The sequence below is a fragment of the Platalea leucorodia genome (genome assembly GCF_965183815.1).
Source record: "Platalea leucorodia genome assembly, chromosome: Z".
Taxonomy (NCBI): domain Eukaryota; kingdom Metazoa; phylum Chordata; class Aves; order Pelecaniformes; family Threskiornithidae; genus Platalea; species Platalea leucorodia.
The window spans coordinates 14,711,808-14,732,010 of NC_138858.1; the positions used below are offsets into that span (position 1 = coordinate 14,711,808).

Sequence of the window (20,203 nt, forward strand, 5' to 3'; positions counted from 1 at the left end):
GTGTCCCAGTATCAAACCTATGAAGATGAGCCAATGGGAGTGGCTCTCTTCAGTACCTTTTGGCTGAGGAAGTGTTACTGTCAAGAAGGATAGGACATACTACAGGATGCAGGGGAAGAGCTTTTGGGGATTGCACAAGGCTCATTAGAGGATCTTTAGGAAACAAACCAAAGGTATGGCACAGAGTTGTGGCAGCCTCACCTCTGTTGGGCCCTGTCAGCACAAGTCTCTTCCCAGGTGAGCGACTCTCTAGTCTGTGTATAGTATTTTCAGTGCCAGCAACTGGAATGGGGCCACGGGTCAGAAAGCCTGTGTGTCTGGGATGCCAGCAACTGCAGAGGCTGGAGTTAAGTCAAAGCAAGGGCCAGCAACTGGAGAGGAACCATGGGTCAGCGTGCCCACGTAACCACAGTGCCAGCAACTGGAGCAAGTGAGGCTATGTAAGTGAATGCGTGAGTGCTAGCAAGTATCAAGTCAGACTAATCAACGAGTAAGTGAAGTGCCCTGGGAGCTAGGGGTATGTGCATCTCTCTCTTGCAAGAGACCACAGGAGATGGCAGTGACTGGAAGTACCGGTGAAGACTTGGCCAACTGCCAGAAAGACACTGGGGGACCTGCTTGTGTGTCCGCATGTCTCTAAAGGCATGACAAGGGGATTTGGATACTGGAGGGACCAAGGGAGTCGTGACCACCTGCCAGAAAGACAGTGTGCGCACAGGTATGTGTGTCTCTAAGGGTGAGGCACCTGGAAAGACTGAGGATCCCAGACCAGCTAGCTACTGGATGGACTGTATATTCAAGGCCAGTTGCTGTGGGGGTGCGTAGACAGTCTGTACAGAGGGGGAAGAGGGTCTGTACCAGAAAACAGAGTGGGGCTGGGGCTTTTGGGGGCTCATATATGCAGACACCAGCAACTTGGAAGACTCAGCCACTGGGTCTAAGCCCAGCTACTGCAGGAATCTGCACTGTACATATAGGTCTGTGTAGGCAGACCTTCATTCTAACCAGCGAGTGGGAAACGGGATGGGATTGTTGGTGCTGTTTGTGCAAGTGCTGAGCATGGCTGTAGGTGTTGATCTGTGTGGCCAGCTGTATACAGGTGTCGTGTATGTGCCTACTGGGAATACGTTCTCAGCCTTGCTAGCTGTTGGACCTGGGGGCATGGAGCTGTCAGGCTATGAGATACCACCCCTTCCCCCCTTAACAGAAAGGAAAGGCAAAAATTAAACACCATCATATAACTAATTTTAAGTATGATATTTTCCATACTGTTAATAAATTCACATTTGCTTCAGGGCCCCTTTTTGTTGTTGTTGTTGTTTTAATGAAGCTTCAGTTTTCTTCCAAACTGAAACTAATATCGAATATAGTCAAATAAGGTTTTGGCTATTACACATGAAGAAGACAAGATTGATAATATGGCCCATTTTTAGAACAATAAAAGCCAAAACCCAACGCCTATAAAATTAAAGTATTTGAACACTTTATAACAGTAATGCACACATTGGAGAAGATGAGGTAATTGTTTCTTTCTAAGATAGCGTATAACACAGAATATGCAGTGAAATAACATGAAAAATAAACACAATTATTTACACTTCTATGTACCTGTAAACTGCTTGTATTTAATACATCCTGATGTTTCAGAAGTAACTGGCTGTCCTAATAAAGATTGTAACTTTTCCTGAAAAGTCTGCATTGGTGATAAGCTTAATGGCAGGTGACAGTCTCTGTTTTTCAGTCTGCAAGTATAACAAGAAGCTATTCATTAATAACAAAGTAAAGCCCACAGATAATCTAATGAAGCTCTGTTAAAGGAATATCTAAGACAAAATAACTAATCTTAACATGTTAGGTCCTACACTTACTAGCAGTCTGGGAATATGAATTTCTGCAGCAAAGGATCTGCCTTGTTACAATAAACTTCATGAAAATAACATTAACTAAATATAATATACTAATTCCAAGCTCAAATTTACCTTGAGAATTCATCAGAGTTCTGACAATACAGCTGGTAGGCCACACCAATTGAAACAGACAGTTTCCAGTTCCCAAGTCTGTGTGTTAACCACACAGCCTCTGGAATGAGTCCTCCAACAAAGAACAAATCAAGAGCATATTCAGCTGTCCACACAGATGAAAGGTTCTGGTCCCTGACAGCTCTGGTAACCAAACAGTGTTGTAGTGGAATAATACGAGGAGATAAGTCTGTGACACAAAAAACACATTTTAAAGTTTAAATAAATCTGCATGCTATCAGGTGAATAATCTAGAATTCATGTTCATATTGCTTTTGGATTATTTCAGTGTACCATTACTCTTTATTAGAGGCACACTACGGGGTTTATCTGCAGCAGGCAGATGCAGATCATGCTATGATATAATAGTGAGGTCAAAGTAGGCTATTTTTCTGCTTAATAACGTGGCATATGCAAGCATGTACAAAACTTGTGGGTTATTCTTACTTGAAAGATTTAATCACACTGATGGAACATTTGCAAGTATGCTACATATGCTTAGGATATTCCAGAGGGTATACCTGAGATAAATGGAAATTCGGAGAGTTTTCCTAGTGTACCCAAGTTGTTTGTACTCACTCTGCTGCTTATTACAGAAGACTGAAAGCTACAATGCATTTTCAAGAAAGAATATTACATTATTTTAAGAGAGTGTATCGAGACAAACTGAAGACAAATTTAGTATCTCCTTGTTTCTTGAGGTTTAGATTTGTTTTGCAAGATTTTACTTCCTGGTTTTCCTCGAGAGGTGCTGATCAGCATTAACTCTAAGGAGTTATTTGCTTTTCTCACAGTTTCTGTTTATGGTTGAGGCAATGACATTATCTAAGGAAATATTCACACTAATCCAGCTTGTGCAACGCAATTTTTCCAAGATTGTCTCACCATGTACATGGATCTGACTAATGCAAGTATTAAAATTAAGGTCTATTTTGTAGGTTTTATAGTCAATAGTCCATATATTCAAATACACGGCAGAAAATCTAATAAATCAAAATAAGTTAATATTGTAGAGAAATATCTGGCATTATAATATCTTACAATTACAATACTTAGAATACTTCCAAATAACTCTTCATTCCTGTAGACATTAAATCACTTTGAAAAATCAACTCTCAAACCAAAGATTTCCTAACATGGGAAATCTTTAAACAGAATCTCTTGCAGAAAATAAACAAACCGTCCACTGTAATAAATACTAATTCTCAGAAAAATGTTAAAAGCAGGGCTTAAACTAACAAGTACTACTTGGGTTCAACAACAAACTAACCTGACATTCCCACTTGCTCTGATGATACAGAGTCTGAAGCATTTTGGCTTCCAAGAGCTTGACTGTCAAATAACCAAAAAATGCTTTCCTCTGGCTTTTCAGTTTGGGCCACACCACATCACAGATCCAGTTCAACTCTTTGTTAAGCACTGCTTTTCTCTAACTTTTGGGAGCATCAGTCAGAGCCACATCTTTAGGCAAAAGCAGTGCAAGAACCATAAAATTCTAACGTCGCTTAGTTTAGGTGAAAAAAACCACAGCATTCTTTTACCTGAATATCAGATTTAGATCGCTAACCTCAAAGCATGGGAAAAATAAAAAAAAAAACAAACAAACAAAACCTTGAGGAAAAAAAAGAATCAATATATTGGGAGGCAGTTCTGAAGGGCAAAGCAGTCCAGGAAGGCTGGACATTCTTCAAGAAGGAAATCTTACAGGTGCAGGAGCAGGCCATCCCCATATGCCGAAAGACAAGCCGGAGGAGAAGACCACTGGCCTGGCTGAACAGAGAGCTTTGGCTGGAGCTCAGGAAAAAAAGGAGAGTTTATGACCTTTGGAAGAAGGGGCAGGCCACTCAGGAGGACTACAAGGATCTCGTGAGGTTATGCAGGGAGAAAATTAGAAGAGCCAAAGCCCAACTAGAATTAATCTGGTCACTGCCATAAAAACACAATAAAAAGTGTTTCTACAAAAACATTAGCAACAAAAGGAGGGCTAAGGAGAATCTCCATCCTTTACTAGATGCGGGAGGAAACATAGTGACAAAGGCTAAGGAAAAGGCTGAGGTACTTAATGCCTTCTTTGCCTCAGTCTTTAATAGTCAGACCAGTTGTTCTTGGGGTACCCAGCCCCCTGAGCTGGAAGGCAGGGAAGGGGAGCAGAGTGAAGCCCCCATAATCCAAGGGGAAATGGTTAGTGACCTGCTACACCACGTAGACACACACAAAAGTCTATGGGGCCAGATGGGATCCACCCAAGGGTACAGAGGGAGCTGGTGGAGGTGCTCACCAAGCCACTTTCCATCACCTATCAGCAGTCCTGGCTAACCAGGGAGTTCCAGTTGACTGAAGATTAGCAAATTTGTACGAGAAATAGCGAGGTCAGCAGTAGTCAGGGAAGTGATCGTCCCCCTGTATTGGGCACGGGTGAGGCTGCACCTCAAATACTGTGTTCAGTTTTGGGCCCCTCACTGCAAGAAGGACATGGAGGTGCTGGAGCACGTCCAGAGAAGGGCAAGGAAGCTGGTGAAGGGTCTGGAGCACAAGTCTTATGAGGAGCGGCTGAGGGAGCTGGGGTTGTTTAGCCTGGAGAAGAGGAGGCTGAGGGGAGACCTTATCGCTCTCTACAACTACCTGAAAGAAGGCTGTAGTGAGGTGGGCGTCAGTCTCTTCTCCCAAATAACAAGCGATAGAACAAGAGGCAACAGCCTCAAGTTGCACCAGAGGAGGTTTAGATTGGATATTAGGAAATATTTCTTCACTGCCCAGGGAAGTGGTTGAGTCTCCATCCCTGGAGGTATTTAAAAGAGGTGTAGATGTGGTGCTTAGGGACATGGTTTAGTGGTGGACTTGGCAGTGCTGGGTTAACGGCTGGACTTGACAATCTTAAAGGTCCTTTCCAACATAAATGATTCTGTGATTCTATGCTATGCATGACATAATTCAATTGCACACATCCAACTATTAACTTCAAATATGAAAAATATTTTCAACAGTCAAGAGATGCAAAACATTAATCCCACACACAGACACACACAGCCCCTCAACAAAAAATATCCAGAAAAACTAAGTTATTTTATCTCTACAGTTAATGGTGCTGAAATCATAAATCACCAAGTTAAAGCATAACAGACAGCATTGATATACATGTAAAAAAATAATAAGAATTAAGCACAGCAAATTAAACTGCTTTTAGAGAAAATACCTTGTTTGATGTGAAGCGGATGCAGGATGTCAACATTGTGTGGGGGGAAGATATAGAGTAGCTGATTTGTGAAATAAGCAGCCATGAATCGTGCCATGGATCGAATCACAGCCATAGCAGTTTCAGTATGAACATCTGTTACCATCCATAGTTCATGCTGAAAATACCTGGTATCTAAAAAAACAGGTATCAAATTAATAAAACTATGAGGAAAATTATTTTAAATTTGATTTCTAAAATTGTTTAATCACAGCTTATAAAACATTTTTTTTAAAACAAGCAAACTATGGTATTAATTTCTTGACAAGCTTTCAGGACTTGCAGAGCTTAACCTTTTACACTAATTACAGATTATATTTAATATTAAAAGATTTTTATACTAGGTTTTTAATGACTGGAGATGGATCTCTAGTAGCTAAATTTAGATCACTGCGATTCAAAAAAAAACTTTAAATTTGGAAATTTAGATTTCATACTCTCACTTAATAGAAAAAAAGTTACAAGCATCTACAAAAAACTCCTATTGTCAATTTAGGACTGGTGACCAATCTAAATCCACTATTTTATCATGTTGTATCATAAAAATATGTTACATTAAAATAAAATGAAATCACATCATTTCCCCCTTATTTTTCTTATCCAAAGTCTTTCCTTGAGCAGATTTGAAGCTAAGAACATTCAACAGGCCATGCTTTCACTATTAATTATACAATGAAACTTGTCTAAGCACTTACTCCAAGAAGTGCAGCTGAAAGAACAACTGAAGATCAGAAAAAGATCTTTAAAGTTATTGAAAATAGACTTCAGTCCAGTGTAAAGAGAAAAGCATGCTGTCAAGTGTGCATGTGATGGCACAGAAATGAGACTACATTATTCAAACAGTATCAACATACCTTATCACACTTTCATGCAATATAAACATACCAGAAAATTTTTCCATCTGACTCCCTGAGAGCTGTGATCGTCTTAGAATCTCTCCTACCAGATGATCACAAAGACCTTGGGCCTCACACAAGTTATAATGATACAGGTGGCAAAATAATATTGCAAGATAATATCTACTCTGAAGAAAACATGTTCTTTTTCCTCCTGCATTAAACGAGAAAAAAGGGCAGAAGTCCATTTGGAAAAGAAACAATAAAGACAAAACCAGACACAGCAGGTTTGAAAGTACTAGTTCCTCCCTCTCCAGAAACATATCTATGTAAACATATATTCTGAGAAGGAGTAGAACTCAGGAGCAGCTATTTTAGGAGATACAATCCTCCTACAACCTCCAAGTTACTAGTGAGTTAATGCTCATCCACAACAGGTTTACTTCTAGAGATCTGGCAGCTTTCAAAACAATACAGTGTTGTCATGGTTTAACCCAGCAGGCAGCTAAACACCACACAGCCATTCGCTCACTGCCCCCACCAGTGGGATGGGGGAGAGAACTGGAAAAAAGGTGAGACTCATGGGTTGAGATAAAGACAATTTAATAGGACAGAAAAAGAAGGGAAAATAATAATAATAATAATGATAAAAGAATATACAAAACAAGTGATGCACAATGCAATTACTCACCACCCACTGACTGATGCCCAGCCAGTTCCTGAGCACCGGTCCCGCCCCACCCCAGAGAACCCCCCCCAGTTTTTTTGCTCAGCGTGACATCATATGGTACAGAACATCCCTTTGGTCGGTTTAGGTCAGCTGTCCTGGCTGTGTCCCCTCAGCTTCCTGTGCACCTCCAGCCTCCTCGCTGGCAGGGCAGTATGACAAGCTGAAAAGTCCTTGACTTAGTATAAGCACTGCTCAGCAACAACTGAAACATCAGTGTGTTATCAACATTATTCTCATCCTAAATCCAAAACACAGCACTATACCAGCTACGGGGAAGAAAATTAACTCTATCCCAGCCAAAACCAGGACAAGTGTATAATTGTGAAGACACAAAGACAGGAGTTCTCAAGGGAGCCTAGCCTTCAAAGAAGGGATGCCTAAACCACAATGAAATTCCTTAGATATCCACCAAGCTTCCAATATCCTGAATTCTTTCTGCACGAAGTATTCCCCATCATAATAACCAGCCAAAAATTTTTCTCGTGATGCCTGGGAAGAGATTCTGGAATATCTGTTTCAAATCAACTCCGAAATAAACTCCTGCCACAAATTATTTTCTTTTGTTACTCCTCAAACACTAAGTCTTTTGATTTTACAGCTACTAAATGAATTGATTTTTGTTCATCTGTTTTTCATTGTCTCTTTCTTGCTCAGAAATATACCTTGAGCTTTTCTGTACCAAGTACTTCATAAGAAGTACTACACAAGAAAACTCTGATATTAAAATAGAAATATATGGAATTTTCTCAGGGAGTAATCAGACTTAAGTTTTGACTGGTCTCTATTCAAATCCCAGCTTAATTTCAAATACGCATCCTTTATGTGTCTTGCCCCCTTTTTTTGAAGGGCAAACAAAGTCACAAATAACTACGTAAAGTGATTATACAACTTACCCCCTCCACCCCCAAAAATGATTTTATCCCTTACCTTTTGCCTTGACTTCACAAAGAGATCTTTTCCAAATGTCCACAGATTCCCTGTATGAGCCTAAAAGGAACTTCTCCTCACCTATAAAAGTCACATATGTAACAAATTAAAAGCTGTACATAGTTAGTTTTACATGTGCAAACACACATGCACTGACTTAAGTATTACAGATTTATGAAAAGCAGAGTCAAATATGTGGGTCTCCAGCAAATTTCTATTCTCAGAGCTAACTCTTAAGTTTTGTGCATCTGAGACAAGATGATTTTGAATACCCCTTCCCATCTTTTTTTTAATTGCTAAATCACTATTAAATGAAAAGAACAATTCAGGTTATAATCAATCCTACAAGGTTTTCAGTAATTAGGTTATTTTTTTAGATTACACAAAGTTATAAACATTAACTATAGTTAGAAACTTCAGTCTTCAAAACCCACAATAGTTTATTAATGGGGAAAAGCATTTTCTCTTATCTATTTTCCTATTTTCTATAATGTGGAAGATGTTTTTTCATTGTAAAAAGTAGCTGTAAAATTATTTAGCAAGTTGAACATATACTTTCTTTTTCAGTGTAAACGCACTTTCAAACAACAGGTCTATGGACTGTTACACATTTCATCTTTCTAGACGTCATGTCTCCACCTCTATTCCCATTCCAATTTTTAATCCATTCCTTAATACTTTGACAGAAAGGTGACTGTAAAAGAGCACAGCTCCTGGACAAAGGAGAAGGAGGAAAAAAAAAAAAATAGTGCTACCATAGAAGAAAAGACAAGGACAAATTTGCCACTCTATGCTGCTTATCAGCAGCTAGCCAGTTCAGGTACTGGCTGGCCCATCAGCATGTATGTTACTCTAGCTCATCCATAAACCATGCTGTATGTATTTGGCCAACAGAGTGTAAAAAAAGAACATAAGGAATGGGTCGAAAGGAAGGGCAGGAAGTTGCATGTATCATTAGGATGAGTGAAAGAGATATGAAGGAGCTAATGCATTGTATGGAGTCATGTAGGAAGAGAAGCTAGAAGTATTTAAGTGAGAGAGATCAAGAATATGGACACAAAACAGAATTGTGGAGGGAGACACATATGGAAGCTGGGCTTATTAGTGTAAGGGAGAAAGGAATATACAGCATAGGACAGTAATGTGTAGGAAATTAGGCTACAATCATATACTGTTTGCAAAATAAACATGCTAGATTAAGTCTATTACATTAGGTTACACTAAATTAGATGCTTAATTGAGGCTGACTACATTCATGTACACGACATGCTCATGCCCACAGTGATCACATGGAGTGAACAGGATTTCTACATGGAAATCCAGTAAGAGACATATTGTGATGCCCATCTGCTTCAGAGGAAATAATACACTACAAATGAGATCAGAATTCAGATCCTGCCTTCAGATTCTCTAGGACATGATTCAAAGCAAACTAAAGTCTATACAGTCTTTTTATTTAGCTCAACAAGCTCTAAAGATCATACTACAATCTACAGGTGTACCGGGACATGATGTATTTAAGACAGAGTTCTGATCAGAATTTTAAGCCCCATTATTAGCTTTTTTTAAAATCTGGCGGTCAGTTATTGCCTAGTTGGACCTAATTTTCCTAGTATTCCATGCAACCATTCAACTACCTAACATTTGTAGTTCTTTTCAAAGTACTAACCAGATACAGAATTAATCTTCAAATGTTGCTCTAAGGTCACTCCTGAAGACTGAAGGGTGGCTTGTATGTGACCTAAAAGTGACGAGACAACAGACTCTTCTTCTGCATTCTTGTTCACTTTCCTGTTCAACTGCACCTGATACCAAACCACTTTCTTATACAATAATCGCCACAGTACAATCAACCTGTAGTTCAAGAAGTATAATATTATGACAATCATCACAAGTTAGCAAAGCTACTTACATTGATTTCTTATTTTCTTAGATTTTGCATTATGTATCTGAAAACAAAATTTTATCCTCTGTTAACAACTACTTCCTTGACTTCAATAAGGGGAAAAAAATTAAACACCTTTTGCCTTGGTTTTTGTTTTTTTGACCAACAAACACTGATTCTTCTGAAGTTGCCTAAACACAGCAATCTACTTCAAACACCCAAACACACCCAAAATGAATCCCTTGCTATCTAAACAATGGGGAAATGAAATAACCTAGATAAACCTCAAAACATGTATCAGTGTCTTTATAAACAAGACCAATTAAAAATACAAAGAAAGCATAACACAGAAAAGCAAAGACAGGGAAACAAAAGACTGCAGAACATGTTTTTAAGGCTGTCAAGTCCCCGCTGTGCTACGCAGTACTATTAGATGTACCAGCTCAGATATGTAACAAGCTTGCCGATACAAGCAAATACACATGGCCAGGGACTTGAAAAAGCTTGTACAGAACTGCAACACATCTGCATCTTCTTCTCTAGCGCTACTGCTTCCATTATTAATACATAGAGAGTCAGTCATATGCACAGTGCTCAGTACCTGGAGCACAATTAATCAAAAACGTGGCTTATCTTCTCAGAGACAACTGAAATTTGCCTATCAAATTTCCAATGAACAAAGTATTATATTTTAAGTTTATTGAAGAAATACATTTTACTGTAGTAAGATTAAATTTGTGAGTTATAATCCTTCTTCGGTTCTAAATCTCTGGAAAAGAACAGCTTGTCTGTATGATTAACACACTTGGATTTGAGTTCTGTAGTAGAAAAATACTCCAGTGACAATAATATGCTTTCCCAATAGATAGCACACCTCAGCTTAAGCTTCTTTTAAGTTCATGCGTGTATCTTCAAAGAATAGCTCTGATAGTTTAATAAGTTTCCACACACAGAGGTTTTTCTTGTTGCTCCGGGACACCATATCCATAATCAAGTGCAAACGTTGCTGACTAAATTGACATTGTAGATATACTGCATATGAGCAGCCTCTTGGCCCCAAGTTCGGAACTTTTGCATGGGAAGGAGTGGAATGAACAAGAGGCAGTAAAAGCTTCTTAAGCTGCAATACCTGGATTGATGCTGCACTACCAGACTTGCTGTGAGCTGTTAACCCATGAATTATCTCTGAACTGACTGGCAGTAATTAGTTAAGTCACCATAACTGAACTATATTCAAATAAAGGTCTGAGCCCTAATCTGCAAGCTTTAATAGATTATCAAGCTTCGCCATAGAGTATGGCACAGAAAAGAAACAAAAGGATGTTGTAATTACTGTATAACTGAAAAATAATATTGTTGTTCCAACATATAGAATCATAGAATCATTTAGGTTGGAAAAGACCATTAAGACCATTGAGTCCAACCATTAACCTATCACTGCCAAATCCACCACTAAACCAGGTCCCTAAGCACCACATCTACACCTCTCTTAGATACCTCCAGGGATGGAGACTCAACCACTTCCTTCAGCAGCCAATGCTGACAAACCTTTCAGTGAAAAAATTTTTCCTAATATCCAATCTAAACCTCCCCTGGTGCAACTTGAGGCAGTTTCCTTTTGCCCTATCCCTTGTTACTTAAGAGAAGAGACCAACCCCCACCTCACTACAACCTATCAGATAGCTGTAGAGAGCGGTAAGGTCTCCCCTCAGCCTCCTCTTCTCCAGACTAAACAACTCCAGCTCCCTCAGCCGCTCCTCATAAGACTTGTGCTCTAGACCCTTCACCAGCTTCCTTGCCCTTCTCTGGAAACACTCCAGCACCTCGATGTCCTTCTTGTGCCTTCGACGTGCGGCCTCACCAGTGCAGGTGAGGTACCTCACTTGTGTACAGGGGGACAATCACTTCCCTAGTCCCGCTGACCACACTATTTCTGATACAACCTAGGATGCTATTGGCCTTCTTGGCCACCTGAGCACATTGTCAGATGAGATTCAGCTGGCTGTTGACCAACACCCCCAGGTCCTTTTCCGCCAGGCAGCTCTCCAGCCACTCCTCCCCCAGCCTGTAGCATTGCATGGGGTTGTTGTGACCCAACTGCAGGACTCAACACTTGGCCTTGTTGAACCTCATACAGTTGGCCCCTGCCCATCGATCCAGCCTGTCCAGGTCCCTCTGTAGGGCCTTCCTACCCTCCAGCAGATCAACACTCCCACCCAGCTTGGTGTCGCCTGCAAACTTACTGAAGGCGCACTCAATCCCTTCATCCAGATCATTGATAAAGATATTAAACAGAACTGGCCCCAGTACTGAGCCCCGGGGAACACCACTTGTGACCAGTCACCAGCTGGATTTGACTCCATTCGCCACAGCTCTTCGGGCCTGGCCATCCAGCCAGTTTTCTACGCAGCAAAGAGTACGCCCATCCAAGCCATGAGCAGCCAGTTTCTCCAGGAGAATGCTGTGGGAAACGGTGTCAAAAGCTTTACTAAAGTCTAGGTAGACAACATCCACAGCCTTCCCCTCATCCACCAAGTGGGTCACCTTGTCATAGGAGATCAGGTTGGTCAAGCAGGACCTGCCTTTCATAAACCCATGCTGACTGGGCCCGATTGCCTGGTTATCCTGTTTTGTTTTTTTTTTTTTTCCCCACGCAAAGATCATTCATACCTTTTTTCTGTTTTTGCATCATGATTTACTGCTCGAGGAGGGTCTCTAAGCAATGATTTCAGTGAGCTGAATTGCTGAGTATTACTGTCATCAAGAGCTAGGAAAATAGGCACAATGAGGGAGTCAAGTTCCACGAGACTATTACCACGAGGAGATGCAAAAAAATTCTCACGCTGTAGTATGCACACGCTACTCAGAGTGTGAGAAACCATTTTCAAAAGACAGAAGCATGCCAAAAGGTTTTTTGAGAACAACTGATCTTGTTGCTGTGTAAGCATCAGTTTCAAAGTTTGTAATGTCAGCTTTGCCACGTGCCCAGTCAGACCGGCTCTTGAATGCCAGTACAAGACAGTTAAACACTGCTGAAAATATTTTAGGACACAATGCATCCAGTGAGTATTCTTCACAGACTTGTTTAAAGATGCATCCTGGTTTAGCAAAGAACATTTCACAAACTGAAGAATGTTGAAAGAATGGGTAATGCAGTTCACTGTGTAATTCAGCAACGTATCTTTCTCTTCCATGTTTTTTGAAATCCCTATCTGCCATGCAGCAAGGAGGTTTTTCTGAACTGAATATAGTTCCACTGATAATTTATCCTTCTCTTCAGTATTGTCTTTTGCATGGATAGTGTCAAACATTGATGCAAATTCTAGGTGGCCTTGATCAGCTTTACCAAGAAATGAATGGATTCTTTGGCTATAGAAGCTGGAAGGGCTATTGCAAAACTGCTTTTCATCATCTGATTCTTCTTCATAATCCTAAATCAGACAAAAAACCAAATCAACAGTTTAATTCAAGTCTATTGAGAGAGAACATAGCCTGCAAGAAATCACCATTTAGTCAATCTCACAAATAAATTTTTTATGCTTAATTTACTTGCTTAATTGCTAATAAGTTTAACTCACAGCAGTTTCATCTAGATCTCAAACTAAACGTGGCTATTTGGAATAGCTGTGCAGACAGAAATTAAATTACCTAACAACAAAAAAAAAATTACACTGTAAACACAGCAGTAGTTTTTATACCAGAAAGTGAAACCCTGTCCTTTATTAAGCCCAGAGTATGAGGAAGAGTTTTTGCAAGATACCTGTGAGATATAAAAGCCACTCAACAAAAGCTCAAAAACTTGAAAGAACAAATCAAAACGCAAAAGCATGAAACGGAGTTGGGAAAGGCTGCGCAGTAACTTTGATCACAGAGTCATTCTTTCAAAAGACATGTACAAATTTTGGAATTGATGGAAGAATCCTCTAAAATTGAGGGTAAATATCTTATTTACTAAGGATAATAATATTGTACTTCTTATTAATATACTTTAGAGCCCCAGTATATCTAGTAATGTAATGTTACATTTTATTATAAAGTGAAGCTAAAGTATTAAACTACAATAAACTGATGTATATGTAATTAGTACCCATTTTTCAAAAAGTTAATGCACTGCTGAAAGAAATAAGATGTTTGAAAATAAAAATCAAGTGTCAGTTGAGAAAAATAACCATATTCCTCGCACCTATAAAGAAAATAAGAATTTAACCAATATTGAATTACTTTAAATGTACATTGCAATAGCAAATATACCTAAATTATTTGAAAAAATTATTCTTTATATTTAGAATACCTTAAAATTAAATAATTTGCGTAATTATAAGTGGAAAAATGCCAGTAAGTACCAGTAAATCCATGGGTTTCTCACTCATTTCTGTTGTGTCCTCTTCCAGGAATTTCGGAATGGTAGAAAAGATGGAACTTTGGTTTTGAGCGTGTTTTAAAAGACTAGCTTTTAATGACAACAGTGATCGTAAACACAGAGGTCTCCCTTTAGGCTAAAAGAAATAACAATAACACAAAACACATAATCTATATCTAGCAAGATCAAACCAGACACTTTCTAAACAAAACAAGGAAATTGGCCATTTCTGTAAAAAGCTTCAGTTTAAAAGTTCCAGACAGAAAGGGAGAACAGGTCAGCAGGCATTTGCTGCACAGAAACAAACTACCATTTAACCATGCTTAAGGAATGCAGAATTTTCTCACCACCAGGCAACTTTACTTTGCTTCATGCTGAAAGAATCGGCTTTCTTCATCCCTGAAATGATCCTACAAGTTTGCCAGTATGTAGTGCTTTCTTGCATTCTTACTAGTAACATATCTCTTTAAATCCTCTTCTAGTTTATGCAAGAATACCATCACAACTCACTTATCCAAAATACAAACTGAATTCGAAGAGAAGTTGTATTCCTTCAGCAAACACAAAAATTCTGAACTTAGTATCTATTACATCTTATGTGGTTGGCAACAGGTGCAGGACCTCTTTCTTCAAAGGTTTCCCTTCTCCCAGACTCAGCTCAATTTAGAAGTGACAGAAAAATAAATAAAAATGCTTTAAGCAAGCATTAATGGACAACCTCCATTGACGACACAGTGGACATATGCACACAGCACTATTAGGACTGTTGATGACTGCTCTAATACAACAGCAGCCTAAGATAGAGAGGTTTTACACAATCCTTTCTGTATCATTCTGGAAGGATGAGTTGGTCAGAGTAGCATAATGCTCGTCAATGCTCTGAAACAACTCTATAGATACAGAAATCCCAATTTCTTTTACAGTTCCAGAGAGAATATATAGTGACAGTTAAGACTGTTCCTTTTACTACATTTTACTGAAATGTCACCCAGACATCAAAATAATAAAATTTCAGAGAAAACTCTGTATTCATTGTTTTCCCGATCAACGCTATTCTCAAAACAACTTTATAATTCAAAGGAATTTATACAAATATCACAGTAAACTAAACTGAGGTACTCAGTTTAAAAATTACGCATTGTTATACGCATGAAGTTTTTTACTTAAAGCCTACAAAATAATTCATAACTCTACCTTGGAGTTCAGCAAATTCTCACGGATATTTTCAAGCCGTTGGGTTGAATCAAGCAAAAGGGATCTTATAAATCCTGATGGCGCAAGATTGTTTGGAAATCTAAGCACTGTTATCATGTATCCATCAGAGACAATGAGGTAGGGTAATCTTGAATGGGAAGCAACAGAGAATCTCTGTCTCATAAGGTCACTTTCAGAAGCTGAAGAACCAAGAGACTGACTAGAGTCTTGACAAAAAGACTGCTGCTGTCTAAAATAAACATCAAAAAGTAAGAAGCAACTACAATATGTAATAGTCATTAATAGAATACAGAAGAAATAACTTATAAACATTTAATACCACTCACACTACTGTCTCAACAAGTCCGTTCAGAATTCTGAGGAAGTATCTAAGTTTTTGCAGGCTGAGCACTCTGGATAACACTATTTATGTTTGCAAGATGCCAGCATTTTGCTGCAGTTGCAACTTTTTAAGTTTAAAGAAAAATGAAAACAGCTTTTGGTGTTCTTTTTTTTTTTTCATTAATAAGTACTATATGTATTGTTTGACAATTTTACTTTACATTTCTACATCACGGTTTCTTATCCAGCTTTTATTGTGCATGAGAAGTGCTTGAAAATTAAATTCTAAGTAGCTTCAAATAAAGTCATGTATGAAAAGCAAAAAATCCCTCAAGATCTGAATCTTAGTATTTCAGAATCAGTTCAGACATTTAAAAGAAACATTTATCAACACACAGATCTTCTGTTACAAAAGAGGTCTTACAAAATCTTTTCTTATAAAGAAATCACTCCTTACTGAGTTCCAGAAAGCTGTGTTGTGCATGCATTCTAATATTAGCCCCATAATACTTTGAAATAATACGTAAAATTACTGGGGTTTTTTTGTTTCTTAATAGTCCAAAAGTTAGTAGATTATTTTAAAACAAAGTAGTTGCATACATTCAATAAATAACTGTAATTAAGGTATTTTCATATGGTTTAGTATCTGATTTTTCACCCAGACAGTGTAAGAAGGTATTATAATGCTTTGAATGTTTTCATGAGATGTTACATTTACACACTATCTGGCTTTAGTCACTCGGAATTAATAGGATTTAAAAAAAAAAAAAAAAGAAAATTAAAAGTTTAGATTCTATTTTGTTTCCTCTAGTTATTCAGCTGTGATACTTTTTGTAACTTTCAATTTATGCTAAACAGTGTTACCACAGAGCCTGCTATTCCCCCAAGCACCCAGCAGCATAATTTCAAAATTTAGATCTGGAGTACCCAAAAAAAAAAACATTTTAAAAGCTAACTAGTTTTTGTCCATGCTAACATGTTATTTACAAGATCTGAAATGTGACATGAAGTTCTATAGGTAAAATTAAATAGTGAGCCGAGAAAAACCACTGGATTAAAATAAGTCTGCAGTGTTAGTACTTCTGTAAGTTTAATTTTTTCCTACATCGTAAAAACATGCTATTTTTAATTACTACTAAATTAATACACTTTTGAAAACAAACAAATCACAATGCATACTTACATTGTCACAATGCCAATTTTCATCACGACAAACGCATTATAAGAAATAGAAGAGAACTATGAATGAGAAATAGATATTGAGAAGACACATAAAAAGCAAAAGAGTGAATTTGAAAGATGAAGTTTAGGTAAAATTGTAAAAAAGTATGTTAGAAAGTAAGATGTGACCATGTGACAAAAACATATAAACATTTTCAAACTCTTTTACCTGCATGTTATTAGTGGATGAAATGGAATAAACTCTGCTGGTCCAAATTCTACAGAGCAGCCAGAAGTAATCAAAGTCAGCAATTCACCCATACATGTCAATAAAATCAAAGATCCACGTTTTAACATGCAAGCCAAGAAAAGGCTATTAGGAGTCCAACTCATATCGCCAACCCAGTAAGATCTAAATTGAGCAGAAAAAAAATAACTTTCTCTGTCAGATTTCTGCATCAAAAGTTTAGGATAGTTAAAAAAAAAAAAAAAAAACAGCAAAAAAACCCCCCACAACACAAAATCAAAAACTCCACAACAGCAGCAGAAACAACATCAATTACTGACCTGATAAACTTGGATGGGACCATGCTATTCTTGCTACTACAACCTTTAAGGCTAGCCGAAACAGTTACAAAATTCAATGTGTTTAAAAACAAAATCTGAGTTGCCTAAAAAGAAAAAGTAAACGTAAAGAGAACACAAATGTTTGTATCAAAATGTCATTACTGTAAAAAACAATTTCTATTAGGAAGTTATGCATTACACCTGATGTACTGGAAACATTATTATACATGAAAGTGACATTGCACTTCAATATTTGTTAGTATTTAGAGTATTTATTGATTTCTATACCTATTTCTACATTTCAAAAATAATTAAAGATTTTTATATACTCAACATACAAGTCAATATTCTCTTTAACATAACTTTTTCTAAAACCCTCAAAATAATATAAGATCACTCTTCTCCAGTCTTGCTGGTGAATAAAAACTGGAGTCTTGACGGACTGCATCATCCCATCCTGGTACACTAAATAAGCTGGCCCATATTCCCTGTCATCATTAGTGCTAAAAACTACATTAAGGTTTGGCCTCCGAGTTGTTAGAAGGAATAACATTATGAAGTGGGAACATAACATCCAATACATGTTAGGCCGAGGCCTGATGGAGAATAATCCAACAATCTTTGCAGATACAATGCAGTAACTGAAATTAATTTATTTATTATTGTATTTCTTGGACATTAGAAATGACAGAGGTGCTTACATGCATCTCTTAGCTGAACAACAGCATTCAAAAAATTACAAGTTGTGGCAGAACTTTTTAGCTATGGATATCAATGTGAATATAATCATATATATCAATAAAAATGCTGAAAAATCATTCCTAAAAATGTGTTATTAAATCCTCATTACCACTTCATTAAAGCTGAACTATTAGCTTAAATGACATACTGTCTATCATTCATACCTTTGGATCAGTTTGATTAACAGCTACTGCAAGTAGGAGTCCATCTCTTGCAAATGCGCATAGCAAAGCTCCTCTTGACTTTACAGATGCACACCGAGGAACCAAATTAACAAGAGAACAAGTCTGCTGCACCCAATGGATCTGGTATGGCAAAGGACTGAATACCAAAAAAAAGACAACAAAACCAAGAGATTACTCAGTTAAGCTGAACGGGATGATTCATATATAGTAAAAACCCATGCAAGAAAAAAACATGTAAAGCATGAACAACAAAAAAAAACCCAACTGTTTTTCTTCAAAAACCTTACAAATGAAAAATATTTTGTATTTACATGAGTTTCACAATTATGTCTGAGCATGGAGAATTATTTTTACGGGACAGGAATTTGGGCTATATGTATAGAACATGCAAACATAGATGTATGCCATATAATTAAGGTACTTGCATTCTAGCCAGGAACAGCTTCCTCAGACATTGCAACGTCATCCAACACAGGAATACTCAGAATTCAAAAATGAAAATCAACAGTATACTGCTCTGAACCAAGAAGTTGCAGATGCCCCATCACTGGAAGTGTTCAAAGTTGGGTTGGGTTGGGCTTCCAACAACCTGACCTAGTGAAAGTTGTTCCTGCCCATGGCAGGGGAGTGGGGCTAGACAGTCTGTAAAGGTCCCTTCCAACCCAAAGCATTCCATGATCCTAGAGAGATTCAAGACATGATAGAAAGCACAAGACAGGTTCCACTTGAAAGGAAGCATGCCACCTAACTGATAAAAAATAAAGCATTAACATGAAAAAATGAATTAAACAATAGTAAGCAATGAAACTGAGCAACAGTTGGCATAAAGAAATTATGAATAACATGGCTGAGAAATGTGGTTACAATTTCAGGCTGCAAGTACTACAGTATATATATGTACTTCTATACTGGGAATGTTATGCTCTATTTCATTTTTTGTATTACCAGAAAGGCATTACCATGCTACTGACAAACCGAGTGAAGAGTGATGCCACTTAGTAGGGCAAGGGGGACATCACTACTAAGTTAGTACCAAAAGGGCATCATTTAACAAAAGCAGTTGTACCACGTCAAGTGTAGGGCAAAATTTTAGCAAGTTACTCAAGTCATACCTGCAGACGACATATCCATTTAAACTCATACATATGTGTATCTCACTTAGGAAGGGGAATGTACTCAGGATTATTATTCAATTGCATTATTCAATTGCATTTTTAAGTGATTGTATCAGTGTAACTACTGCAGTACATGGTACCAGACCAGAAAAAGAAATGCACACACACACTCTCACATAGCCTAGGCATAAGAGATGGAAAACAAATAAAATATAGAAATATGCATAATGAAGAAGAGAAAAAGGTATTCAGGGCCTTCATGACTGCACAGTATGCACTAGTAATATAAGAAAAACAAGAAAAGGCAATTCTATTAGCATGATGCAAAAAACTCTCTGACGCAAACACACACGTGTGTGCAGGCACGTGTATGTATACATAGCCTCCTACATACAGTGATAAATACACTCAGTTTTATTTAGGTGTAAATTACTAATGAATTATGGAATACATACATAAATGCTCTTACATTAACCACATTTAAATACTTGAAAATGACCATATATGTCCATATATGCACATACAATGTGGCACGCTATGAACATACATATGCAAACATAAGTAGGTGCCTGTAACCATAGGCTAATTGGACATCAATGTAAACATGTTCAATGGCAGCTCTGAATCCCAGCTCTAAAGCACTTCATAATAAAAGTCTTCCTCTTAAGCTAATGTAAATTCAAATATCTTTGAACTTACCTAACATATTTAAAGCTACTTTCATGCCATCGAAGAATCAAAAATGTGAGCACCAAATATTCACCAGAGTAAAACACAAAAGAGCACAGGCAGCAATCACCCAGTATCTGTGGGGGAGGGGAAAAAACAAACAAACCACACAGCCAAAAGCAGAACAAACCAAATACCAGATTACACACAATTTTCTCTTTAATTATTTAGATATTTAGAT

General features: G+C 37.8%; 1 protein-coding gene across 1 annotated transcript in view; it reads right to left on the reverse strand.

Moving 5' to 3' along the window:
- CPLANE1 (ciliogenesis and planar polarity effector complex subunit 1) overlaps positions 1–20,203 on the reverse strand; it is a 62,814-nt gene that overhangs the window by 38,963 nt on the left and 3,648 nt on the right. The window contains exons 6-18 of the mRNA XM_082336494.1: positions 19,993–20,099; positions 18,158–18,314; positions 17,253–17,356; positions 16,915–17,097; positions 15,183–15,432; positions 13,972–14,124; positions 12,299–13,059; positions 9,413–9,597; positions 7,744–7,824; positions 6,136–6,300; positions 5,212–5,385; positions 1,980–2,208; positions 1,609–1,742 (exon numbers count right to left, since the gene is read on the reverse strand). Of these exons, the coding sequence (XP_082192620.1) occupies positions 1,609–1,742; positions 1,980–2,208; positions 5,212–5,385; positions 6,136–6,300; positions 7,744–7,824; positions 9,413–9,597; positions 12,299–13,059; positions 13,972–14,124; positions 15,183–15,432; positions 16,915–17,097; positions 17,253–17,356; positions 18,158–18,314; positions 19,993–20,099 (2,683 nt within the window). The remainder of the gene's footprint in view (positions 1–1,608; positions 1,743–1,979; positions 2,209–5,211; positions 5,386–6,135; positions 6,301–7,743; positions 7,825–9,412; positions 9,598–12,298; positions 13,060–13,971; positions 14,125–15,182; positions 15,433–16,914; positions 17,098–17,252; positions 17,357–18,157; positions 18,315–19,992; positions 20,100–20,203) is intronic.